General features: G+C 37.4%; 3 protein-coding genes across 3 annotated transcripts; 2 read left to right on the top strand and 1 right to left on the bottom strand.

Moving 5' to 3' along the window:
* Positions 1 to 268: 268 nt before the first annotated feature.
* On the top strand, positions 269 to 1,090 carry LOC122001240 (NDR1/HIN1-like protein 1). Its single transcript, XM_042555925.1, has one exon. It carries the CDS (start codon positions 278 to 280, stop codon positions 920 to 922), a length of 645 nt encoding a protein of 214 aa, XP_042411859.1. The 5' UTR covers positions 269 to 277; the 3' UTR covers positions 923 to 1,090.
* A 517-nt stretch (positions 1,091 to 1,607) lies between these two features.
* LOC121980743 (40S ribosomal protein S10-1-like) lies at positions 1,608 to 7,713 on the top strand. The gene is made up of 5 exons (XM_042532935.1): positions 1,608 to 1,737; positions 1,819 to 1,867; positions 1,955 to 2,237; positions 2,327 to 2,465; positions 7,450 to 7,713. The coding sequence occupies exons 1-5, from the start codon at positions 1,735 to 1,737 to the stop codon at positions 7,528 to 7,530; spliced, it is 555 nt and encodes a 184-aa protein (XP_042388869.1). The 5' UTR covers positions 1,608 to 1,734; the 3' UTR covers positions 7,531 to 7,713.
* Positions 7,714 to 10,005: 2,292 nt separating this feature from the next.
* On the bottom strand, positions 10,006 to 11,258 carry LOC122001162 (acid phosphatase 1-like). The gene is made up of 3 exons (XM_042555804.1): positions 10,791 to 11,258; positions 10,497 to 10,709; positions 10,006 to 10,388 (listed from the first exon to the last, which is right to left on the bottom strand). Exons 1-3 carry the CDS (start codon positions 11,063 to 11,065, stop codon positions 10,211 to 10,213), a joined length of 666 nt encoding a protein of 221 aa, XP_042411738.1. The 5' UTR covers positions 11,066 to 11,258; the 3' UTR covers positions 10,006 to 10,210.
* Positions 11,259 to 11,972: the final 714 nt, after the last annotated feature.

Genomic DNA, 11,972 nt, shown 5'->3' with positions numbered 1-11,972 from the left:
ACTATATATTCCCTCCTTGCCTTTTTTCCCATCTTTGAATCAGCTTTTGATCCCAATTGATTCCTTGCAAACTTCGGCTGCAACACTTTTGTTTTTTTTTATGGAAGAGATAATTGAGTCTTTTCTTTTTTAAAAAAAATAACATAATTTCACTTGTTTCAGTTTTCACAATTAAATTCATTTGTTCATTTTGTCGTCCTTTCATTTTTATTTGTTGTGATGTCAATATATACATGTATCCATATTTCCTTCCCAAATCACTGCCTCTTCTCACAACATGTCGGCGAAGGATTCCGACAATCAGGAACCGTGCGGGCGGCGCCATGGCCTCCGCCTCCGCCACCTCCTCACTGGTCTCCTTCTGTTCGTCAGCTTAATCCTTCTCCTCATCCTCATTATCTGGCTCGTCCTACGCCCCTCCAAGCCCAAGTTCTACTTACAAGCCATCTCCATCTACCAGCTCAACGTCACCGGCGCCGGAGGAGCCGCCCCCAACCTCCTCACCGCTGTCCTCCAGACCACCCTCTCCTCCCGCAACCCCAACGACCGCGTTGGCATCTACTACGACGATCTGCGCGCCTTCGCCGCCTTCAAGGGCCAGCGCATCACCACCTCCGCCCCCCTCGCAGCCGGTTACCAGGGCCACCACGACGTCGCCGTGTGGTCCCCGTACCTGTACGGTGCCAGCGTCCCCCTGGCTCCGTACCTCGCTGCCGCCCTCGAGCAGGACCGCGCGACGGGGCTCCTGCTCGTCGAGCTCAAGGTGGAGGGGCGGCTCCGGTGGAAGGTCGGCACGTGGATCTCCAGCCGCTACCGTCTGCAGGCCAACTGCCCCGCTTTCATAACGGTCAGTAACGGCGCCGGCGAGACACCGGCGTTCCGGTTCCAGCAGCAGTTGTCGACCTGCACCGTCGACGTCTGAGTACCGAAATCCGACGGCGGCAGGGTGTTAGTAATTAGCTTACTGTTAAATTTAAATTACGAATGCATTAAACTAATATTCGAATTAATTACTAATATTCGAAATATCATACATGTAGAGTTCATAACTGCTCGATGGCCGCTTGTTATGACCTAACTAATAAATGTTATATTGGACTTTCTATAGGAAATAATTTTTTTATTATTATGATCTAATATACCTGATGTTTATATACGTTCAAAATTTGACAACATAAAGACATTTTAATACATCTTGATCCCTTATCCCATTATCACATATCAACTATTCTCTAGCCAACTGAGCACCTCTCGTGAGACATGATCCGTTCACCCTATCAAAGTATTTTGACATCAAACATCGAAATGGATTTTGGATCCATGAATTAATTAGACTTCTTTTGGCTAGCAAAAGGCAGTGGAACAAAGAGAAAAAGCTAAGAAAGTAGAAAAATGCTTGTGATGGATTCCATGGCAAAGGTTAAAAAGAATATGCAAAGCGAGACAAATTGATGGAGAAGCAAAAGACCTCCACTCTTTAAAGCTGAGGGAGAAGCACATGATTTTAAAATTTAGAATTAATTTTTAAAATTCCTAAGTCATCAAGTTTTTTTTTTTTGTCTCGATGAAATAGAGTGGGCTTCATTCATAAGCCCAGAACCGGAGGCCGAACATGATCCGGCTCGTATTGACAAATATAAGTGATAAGATAAACGAATTAGGGTTTTGCTTCGCTCTCACGGCGTCATCGCTCGTTGCTTCACCTACGGAGGCCGCGCTGAATCGTGAGCAGCCATGGTGAGAGACAAACGAAGCTTCTGTTTCCTTTGTTCCTAAATGTGAAATTTATTCATTGCTTCATGCATTTATCGTTTTCAGATCATCCCCAAGAAGAACCGCCATGAGATCTGCAAGTACCTCTTCCAGGGTTACTATCTTCTCATTTTGGTATAAAGGTTCAGTTTTTTTCCCTATTGGGTGTGATTTGATTCATGTATTTTCTCTGTGAGCGTAGAAGGTGTGCTTTACGCGAAGAAGGATTATAACCTCGCCAAGCACCCGGAGATCGATGTGCCGAACCTTCAGGTGATCAAACTTATGCAGAGCTTCAAGTCGAAGGAGTACGTGAGGGAAACCTTTGCGTGGCAGCACTACTATTGGTTTCTCACCAATGATGGTATTGAGTTCCTAAGAACCTACCTTAATCTTCCCTCGGAAATTGTCCCTGCGACCTTGAAAAAGTCTGCAAGGCCTCCTGCACGCCCATTTGGCTCTGGTCCTCCTGGAGACCGTCCAAGGTGCTACCATGCGCCAGTTTAAAGTTTCTTTTTGCCTCTTTCTTAATGATTATTTGGTGACATCCGATTCCGTATGTTGTTTTTCCCAGAGGGCCACCACGGTTTGAGGGTGATAGACCGAGATTTGGAGATAGGGATGGATACCGTGGAGGACCTCGGCCTGGAGGCCCCTCAGGTGAGGCTGGTGAGAAGGGTGGTGCACCTCCTGAATTCCAGCCTTCTTTCAGGGTATGTATTTCCAGTTAGAATTGATTGTGATTGTAATTGTGATTTGATTACATGGAGTTGAATAACTATTTCAGATTATCATGGACAAATATGTAGTTTATCTAACTTTTTAGGTAACGCTATAAAAATGTTGTATGGAGCTTAATAAATAACAATCTTTTTCAAGAAACATGAAAAGTTGAATTTGAGCATATTCTGAGTTCACATCAAATGAGTTTAAAAGCAATCCAAATATAGAACATTTTGTTAGCAATTTAATCAAGGCTTTTACTAAATAATGGTTTTAAAAGCAAGTTAACTGCATTTCCTATGTGTTTAATTTGTGTAATGGTCGGTCCAAGTCCGAATAAAGGAGGGTTGCGTTAGATTGTCAGCCAACGTTAAAACTATGGTAAATATTCAATGAATGAATCCATTAAACTATTGTGCTAATGCTAGGTTTTTTCCCGAAAGGAACGCGTTGCAGGGTTCGATTATAATATCTCGGTAAGGACCGCTACATCTCTGGAACTTGGGTCGGGTGTAGTGCTAAATATGTAAAAGTTCAGGTTGCAGAGTCTAACTCTAACATATCGTCAAAGACCGCTATATCTTCATGAGAACTTGAGTGTAGTGTTAAATAGACAAGAGTTCTCACATTATAGGTTAGATAAGAACAAATATGATAGGAAAACTAATAGTTTAAGATTTGGACCATGGAACGTAGGAACCCTCATTGATAAATCAATGGAAGTAGTAGATATGATGATTATAAGAAGAATTAATATTTTGTATATTCAAGAGAAAATGGGTAGTCGAGAAGGCAAAGATGATAGAGAACTCAAGTTTTAAGTTATGGTACACAGGAAAGAATAAAACAAGAAATGGAGTGGGGATTGTTGTAGATAGTTCGTTAAAGGATGAAGTTATAGAAGTAGTTAGAAAAGCTGATCAAATTATAGCTCTTAAGATAATAGTGGTCAATGAAATTATGAACATAATTAGCGTATATGCGCCGTAAGTAGGATTAGATGAATTACCAAATCAATGTTTTGGGACAACTTAGATGAAGTATTACCGAATATTCCGTCAAATAACATGATTTTAATTGGAGGTGATTTAAATGGATATGTTGGAGTAAAAAATGAGGAATATGAGAGGGTATATGGAAGTTATGAGTTTGGAACAAGAAATAAAGAAGGAAAAATTATATTAGATTTTGCGATAACATATGACTTTATATTAGCTAATATATTTTTTTAAGAAAAGAGAAGAACACTTAGAGGGTGTTTGGCTAAACTTATTAAAAACAACTTATAAGTTCGTACAACTTATAAGTTGTTTTAGGAGCTTATAAGTTGTTAGGTCTTATTTTAAAAATAAGTTGTTAAAGTGTTTAGGTGAACTTATTACAATCAACTTAAAGATATTGATGTGTTTGGTATTATAAGATCTTTTTATTAATAAAATTACCAAAAAGGGTATAATACTATTAATAGAGGGTTTTGAGATTTTTATTAATAGAGGATTTTGCGTGAATTTCTGCACCGGGGGAGAGAAAATTAGAAAGAGGCGTTGGCGGAGAAGATGACACAATGTTGGAAGAAAAGTCGGCGGAGATAAAAAAATATTAGGCTTATAAAAATTTATGGAGGATAAGATGAGGATTTATGAAATTATATAAGGATATTTTAGAGAAACAAATTATTAAAATAAGATCTTTTTAAAAAAAGTAGGGTCTTCCATACTTTTTTAAAAACAGCTTATAAGCTCCAAAACAGCTTATAAGCTGTTTGAAAAAAAATTTACCAAACAAATTTGAAGTGCTTATAAGCTCCAAAACATCTTATAAGCTGTTTTAGAGAGCTTATAAGCTCAGCCAAACAACCTCTTAGTCACGTTTAAAAGTGAGAATAATAAATTACAAATTGACTTTCTTATCTTTAAGAAGAAGGATATAAAGATTTGTAAAGATTGTAAAGACATCATAGGAGAAAGCTTAACCATCCAACATAGATTAGTAGTGTTGGATATATGCCTCAAACATAATATCAATAGAAAGAAAATGAATTAAGTGGTGGAAATTAAAGGATGAGAAGTGAAATATATTTAAGGAGGAGGTAGGAGTACAAGTATTAGGTGAAATATATGGTGACTCTAATATGACATGGGATAAGATGATATCAAAGTTGAACATAATAGCTAAGAGTGTACTCGGTGAGTCAAAAGGACATGCACCACTAAATAAGGAATCTTAGTAGTAAAATGAGAAAGTACAAGAGAAAGTGAAGAAAAAACAAATAGCTTATAAGAAGTTATATATTTGTAAGAATGAGAAAAAATTTAAAAAATATACAATAACCAAGAAAGAGGTTAAGAAAGTAGTGAATGAAACAAATAATGAAACTTTTGAACGATTATATCAAAAATTAAATAAAAAAAAGGGAAAAGAGACATTTATGATTTATAGAATAGCTAAAGTAGGAGAAAGGAAGACAAGAAATCTTATCCAAATAAAATATATTAAAAATGAATGTAATAGAATACTAAGTAAATGATGAAGAAATAAAATGGCAGTGAAAGAGGTATTTTCATCAACTTTTTAATGAAGATTTAGGTAACCAACTTAATTTAGATAATTTAAGTAGGTCAAATAAGTATAAAAATTTAAATATTTATCATGGAATTCAAACTTCAGATGTAGAACAAACTTTTAATGGGACCAGATGATATTTTGATAGAGGTATGGAAATGCCTAGGGAAACAAGGTATTGAATGAAAACAAAAAAAATGTCTAATCAATGGAGGGTAAGTACTTTAGTTCCCTTGTATAAGAATAAGGGAGATATATAAAATTGTGCAAACTATAAGGCTCCGTTTGATATACATGATATGATAGGATTATATTTTTAAAAAGTTTTTAATGAAGTGTTTGGTAGAGTTGATTAGGGGTAGGATTATGGATGATTAGAGGTAGGATTCATAATCCCTTGATCTCAAGAGGGATTATTTATCCTAGCTATAATCCTATCCTAATCAACCCAATCCTATCCTATCATGCATACCAAATAGAGGCTAAGAGTATTAAACTAATGAATCATACCATGAAATTTTATGAAAAAGTAATAGAAAAAAGATTAAGAAAGGAGGTCACAATGACTGAAAATCAATTTGGGTTCATGCCTTGAAGATCGACAATAGAAGTTATACATCTTCTTAGACAACTAATTGAAAAATATCGGGTGTAAAAACAAGATCTACACATGGTCATTGACTTAGAAAAAGTTTATGATAGAGTTTCAAGAGAAATTATATGGAGAATTCTAAAAAAGATAGGTGCTAGCGTAACATATATTGAAGTAATTAAGGATATGTACGACTACGAGGATGTAACGACCAAAGTAAAGACTTCATGCAAAGTAACTGAAGCATTTCCAATAAAGATAAGGTTACATCAAGGATCAGTTCTAATTTTCTATCTTTTTACACTAATTATGAATGAATTCACCACACACATTCAAGACACAGTACCGTGGTGTATGTTATTTGTAAATGATATTGTTTTGGTAGATGAAATGTGTGAAGGAGTAAATGCTACACTAGAATTTTGGTGGGAAACATTAGAAGGAAAATGTTTTAAGTTTAATAGAATAAAGACAGAATATATGGAATTTAAGTTTAACAATATTAGACGTAATGAAACAATTATTAAGATAGGAGATGGAGGGATTGATAGAAATGTCTTACATAAAATACAAGTAGGATGGTTGAAATGGAGAAAAGTGTCGGGTGTTTTATGTGATCGTAAAGTATCTTTAAAATTTAAAAGAAAAAGTTCTACAAAATTACAATTAGATCTGTTATGTTATATGGAGCTGAATGTTGGGTTATGACTTAGAGCGCAAAAGATGAGAGTTGCAGAGATGAGGATGTTAAGGTGGATGTGTAAATATAGGAGGATGGACAGAATAAGAAATGAAAGCATAGAGAAAATCGGAGTTGTATCAATTGGGGGAAAATTCCGAGGGACACATTTAAGATAGCATAGATATGGACTTCGATGATCAATAAATGCTCTAATTAGGCGATGTAAAATTATAACAAACACACATATCAAACGAGGAAGAGGAAGACCAAAAAAGACTTGGTTAGCAACAATAAAACAAGATAAAATTTTTGACCAACAATAAAATAAGATACAATTTATTTAAGAATAGATAATATAATATGAGATAGAGTTCAATGACATAAAGGGATTCATATAGTCGATCTCACTTAGTGAGATAAGATTTGGTTGTTGTTGTAGTATGATATCAAATATGTCAATGAAACTTCTAAATGTTTTAGCAATTTAGATGCACTATTTCACTAGTGTATGTTATATGCTATAGAATACTTGAATGAGCTTGTTTACATTGATTGATCATGTGTGCCCATCCATATATTTTTTTTCCCAAACTGTTTAGGATCTTTGTTTGTGCTGAGCTCCTGAGTTTACAAAAGCCGTTTAGGAATTATGAAAGAATTATTTGATATTTGGGACTCAGGTTGTATAACGAACTATTTTCATTAATCTAAGGAGCCTAGCATAAGCCAATTCTGTTTCTACCCAAATTGATGGAAACTCTAGAAGATAAGAAAAACCTCAAATCCATTTGTTATTTGTCTTTCTATATTTTAAGTATTCCATCCGTTCTCTCCTATTTCCTTTCCTCCAACAAAGCAGCTTCCCTCCAATGACCAATGTTTTAAGCTAGCACAAACTACAGAAACATTTTCTTATCACTGCCCTATAATTTTTTCCCCCCTACCTCACTTCTTTCCCTAGCCATTTTCTCCCCTTGTAGTTAACACGCCTTAGTTGGGTTCAGCATTCTTGAGATGGTATAAACAGTGCTCGTGCATTCTATTCACTTGTATATGGTTTATTTCATTCGGGAGACTACAATTTACAACACATTGGTAGCATTCGCATCTCAACTATGGAAATTGTGTAATTGTGCAGGGTGCTGGTGGTGGCAGACCTGGATTTGGCCGTGGAGGTGGAGGATATGGAGCTGGTCCTGCATCTGCTTCGTTTCAGTAGATTTATCCAAATGTAGCCTGCGCGCACAAGAAAATCAGGCATTTAGTTGAATTTTTTTTTCGCTGGTTGGTGTTTGTAATATCTGCAGTTGAGATTCATAGCACTTTCGAAGTTGAGACGAGTCCTTGATTGTAAGGTTAAATTTTCAGTTGAACTTTCTTTTACTTTGTGATGGTTAACAAATTTTGAATGTTCTTGCCACCTCCAAACAGACTTGTGCAGATTTGGATTGGATTTTAGTAGTTAATATTGAATGGTTAAATTCTATTTACTTTAATTTGGCAATATTCAATATCACTCATGCACCATGAGCCTCAGAAACTCATCCAAGACATGTGTCATACATATGTGATTGTTTAAATCCCTCGTGATAGTGGATTGTTCGCTCATGATAGTGAATTGTCCGTTATGAACTATTTATGTTTTTTTTTTGAAATGATTAATCTGATTGGAAACGTTGAGTCTGGGTGATCGGTTTTATCGATCATTAATATAAATCGGGAAGTACTCGTAGCGGGTAGTCCAGGAGTTCAACATCCTTTAGTTATGCGTTTTATTTAGAAGAAATTTTTTTATAAATTTATTGGGGTTTGAACCGGGTACTTGGGTGATAATCTGGATATCTGAATATTTTACCATTGCATCATAGTTCGGGGCATGATTTATGTTTTTTTAGATTTACTCTATAGTGATTAAAAAAATAAGGACAATTCAATGTACGAAGTTTTCGTCATGCGGGGTCTCGGGAAAGGATCTATTATACGTAGTCTTACCCTATTTTTTGCAAGAGGCTGTTTCCAGGATTCGAACCTGTGACATTTTGGTCACATGACAATAACTTTATCGTTGCACCAAAGCTCCTTTTCTTACTCTATAGTGATTAATAGTGATTAATAGGAAATTTTGATGGAGCAGGATATTTTTTTAGGAAATTTTTTTACCGGATCAATTATTTTCAAAATTAATCAGTTAAATCAGTTCGCAGCTGGATAAAAAAAAAGTCGCTTTGTTGAGACAAAGTAACTCCTATTTTGTCTCTTTTATATGTTTAGGAATTTATATAATGCCCATTTTTTTATGTTGAATTTGGAAATGTAGATGTAGCACGAGTTAAATAATCACAAACAGAATAAGTATCCAAATTGGACTTGTGAAGTGAAAAAAAAAATTATTATTTAAATCTAAAAGCAATAATAATATTTAACACATGAAAATCTCTCTTTTCCCCCAAATGGTCAATTCTTCAATGTTAAACGCAAAAAATTCTTGCAGAAAAGTTCTTTTGTTTAAAATTTTTTTTTTGAAATACTAGAGCTGATTGAAAAATCCACCCGAGCTTGGCTGCGACACCACAACTAAAATAAATCATCGACTACAGCTAAGTACTGTTCCTGCTTAGTCGTCGATCAATAAGCCACCGGTAAATTATCGTCATTATCTGGGTTGACAAAGTTGAAGAACAGGGGGTTAACCAACAAGGGAGTCTTCGAGGTCTACAAAAAAGAGAGGGAGGAGAGGGAAACAAAGCATTAGAAAGAAAGTCAAGGTGCTCTCACTCAGTCACTGGTAGAAGAGAAAATAAAGAAGATGAACAATAGAGGAGAGGACTAATAATGTATGTGCGCATAGGTATTAGCATACCTTGCTCATGAATATGGGCTTCTTTTATAATTTTGATGAAATGATACTCCTTCTTTGTTAATTGGATGTCATATTATAGTAAAGAAAACGTCCCATTGTTGTATCTTCATGATATGACATCGCTCATAATCTATATATTTGTATAATCATATTGTTTCACATGCTTTGACAATTCACGTGTTGTGATATTTATAGTACTAATCCACTAGGTAGGGATCTATTGGGATAAGGGCCTAACCCATTAAGTAAAAAAAAGGAGTCAGATGACTAATCTGAAGAGACCGGGGGAAATTGAGCACCTGGAGTCAAATTAGCGAGGTCGAATGTAGCTTAGCAAAATGTGGAGTCAACATTATCGGATAGAGTTGAGCAGAACGCTGATCGAGAAGCTGAGTCCTTGAAAACTTGGAGTCGGGTAAACCGACGAGAGGAGTCAAGGAATGGACGAACTAAATGGAGTAGGTAGTTGGAGAGCTAAGCTCATAGAATCGGCGAATCAATTGGAGTTGAACAGAGTACTAGATTGGAGAGCTGAACCCTAGAGTCTACTGGACGAACTGGAGGAATCAAGGAGTGGACTGACTGAACGGAGCAGGTAGTCAGGCAATGTAATTAAACCCCTTTGACTTTGACTTTCAACTTAATAGGGCTATTGATCCTCTTTGCCTACCTAGAAAACTCCCAATTCACTCCCGGTATAGTATCAACTACTATACCAATATCTAACAAAATCAGACTATGACACATCAAACAGAACTATTGAATCAACAATCATTAAGTTGCGGTTACAGAAAATTAGATGATATTGATGCATATGATAATTATGATTCACACTGAACTATGAAATAAAATAAAATAAAATCGGCTTGAAAATAGCTCTGCCCATATCATTGTATGGAAGTTCATAATTTCCAAGTTTCTCAAATTTCATGATTTAAGAATGCATTAGATGCACAATTAAGCAACTTCGTTGGCCTATTAATTACTACTTCTGTTGGACAAAGTGAAAGTCAGAGAAACTAAGAATAGTTGTTGTTGTTCATGGAACAAAGTACATGGGATTAGGGATTTTAAAAAAGCGATCGCCGGTGCAATCGCCCAAGAGATCGCTCCATTGATCGCCGACGTTTCCTCGGATCCTGAAACCTTCAGCTACCAGCTGCTTCCTCATCGCAGATTTGAACACGGTCGCGGCTACTCCTCTATACTCTGCACTTCTATACGCACCTCGCACAAAAATCATCATTATTATTATTATTGGGCTTTCTTTCCAGAAAGAAAAAAATCGTAATATAAATCGTATTAAAAAAAAATACTCTTTTCACCTCATGATCAACCTCTCGTAGCCAATGAAGCCCTGCGCGTGAAGATTATGTTCAGTGGACAAGTAGAACACCTCTTCATCCCTTCCGGTGATAAGAAACACCTTGAAACCCTTCTCTATTAGCCTTCCGTACAGCCTAAGCACGGCGAGAATGGCCGGCGAGATCCCTCTCAGAGCCCAGCTCTTGAATGCCATCGGGTCAAATGGATCCCCGCTAAAAGAATTATATATAGTCGTCGTCAATTTAGAAAAAATATCGACCGATCGACCAAGTTTTACGGCGTACGTGGATTACCCGAAGTGCCTGTCCTTGTAGTAGAGCGTGTTGGACAGGCAGGTGTCGTCGACGTCGAGAATCCAAGCGTCCATCCCGTCCGAGGCGGCCGTGATCCCGTTTATGTAAACGCCGATCTGGTCGACGACGGTGTCGAGGTCCCGGCAGTACTGGCCGCCGAGCATGTAGTCCTCGACGTAGGGGACGCATTGCGCCGGGACTGTGCGCCACGCCCGGGCATTGTTGGCCTCCACCGCCACTCTCCAGCTCAGGCAGTAGCTCATGTCGAAGGCCATGGCAGAGCTAAGACGCGACCTCTCGCTTGCTCAGGAGGTGGTGTTTTCCCCCAAGGCGAGCAGCAGCAACTCCAAAATAATTAATCACCACCATGGGCAGAGGAGGAAGAAGGCGTACGAGACTGGAATCCTCTAAAATAGAGACAGACAGAAATTAAGATGATGATATGTTTGGTTTAGGCGTGCTTTTGTTGGCAATTGTGAGATTGGATAGAGTCGCAGAGACATTCACAATTAGGATTATCAAACAAAATGGCCGGAGTCAAGGATCACTTGGAAATACTGCGAGCCATAGCCATGCGTACAAATTTCCCCATCAGGATTGACTGCGACTTCCAATTCCACACTGTAGCCGAAATATAATCTGGCCAGATTCTGATCACTTTTGCGAGCACGGCGCATGTCTGACAAACCCGTCTAGCTCCTTCCCTCCTCGTGACGCTCGGGCAATACAAAATGCACGCATGTGTCTGCTAATTTCATTAGTTGCACTCAATAATTCAACAGACATTATCAAATTTGTGACTCACAAAATTAAATCAGTGAACACAAAAAGATACTAGATTCAAATTTGTCATACCTAGTCCACCGCCATCAATTTCGGCTTTTTACGGAACCAAATAATTAACTTTACCGAATATCTATTTCAAGTATATTACTTTTAAAATTAGGCTAGCTCATGTATGTTGTACCAACTTTACCCATCGTCCACATCTCTGCTCGTCCACGTGGTCGTCCACCTCGGATGATCTTCTAAAGCAAGTCCTGAACTATTTTTCATTTTCCCGTAAAAACATTTGAGACACCGTCCTGCTTATCTTCAAAAATGTAAAATCCCCATGGGTCGATTCTCAGGAACTGACGACCTGAGATTTACCTCGCCATGCGCCTATGGCCTGTGTATCTG

Source organism: Zingiber officinale, chromosome 1B (assembly GCF_018446385.1).
Source record: "Zingiber officinale cultivar Zhangliang chromosome 1B, Zo_v1.1, whole genome shotgun sequence".
Lineage (NCBI taxonomy): Eukaryota > Viridiplantae > Streptophyta > Magnoliopsida > Zingiberales > Zingiberaceae > Zingiber > Zingiber officinale.
This window is presented reverse-complemented; position numbering and strand designations above follow the sequence as displayed.

What these genes read in the sequence shown, in the direction of transcription:
- LOC122001240 (XM_042555925.1), top strand. Translation starts at nt 278, where the DNA reads ATGTCGGCGAAGGATTCCGACAATCAGGAACCGTGCGGGCGGCGCCAT.
- LOC121980743 (XM_042532935.1), top strand. An exon ending in CTGCAAGTACCTCTTCCAGG is followed by an intron (nt 1,868 to 1,954) that starts GTTACTATCTTC and finishes CTGTGAGCGTAG; the next exon opens with AAGGTGTGCTTTACGCGAAG. An exon ending in CCTCCTGGAGACCGTCCAAG is followed by an intron (nt 2,238 to 2,326) that starts GTGCTACCATGC and finishes TGTTTTTCCCAG; the next exon opens with AGGGCCACCACGGTTTGAGG.
- LOC122001162 (XM_042555804.1), bottom strand. Translation starts at nt 11,065, where the DNA reads ATGGCCTTCGACATGAGCTACTGCCTGAGCTGGAGAGTGGCGGTGGAG. An exon ending in TACAAGGACAGGCACTTCGG is followed by an intron (nt 10,710 to 10,790) that starts GTAATCCACGTA and finishes TAATTCTTTTAG; the next exon opens with CGGGGATCCATTTGACCCGA. An exon ending in TACGAGAGGTTGATCATGAG is followed by an intron (nt 10,389 to 10,496) that starts GTGAAAAGAGTA and finishes AGGTGCGTATAG; the next exon opens with AAGTGCAGAGTATAGAGGAG.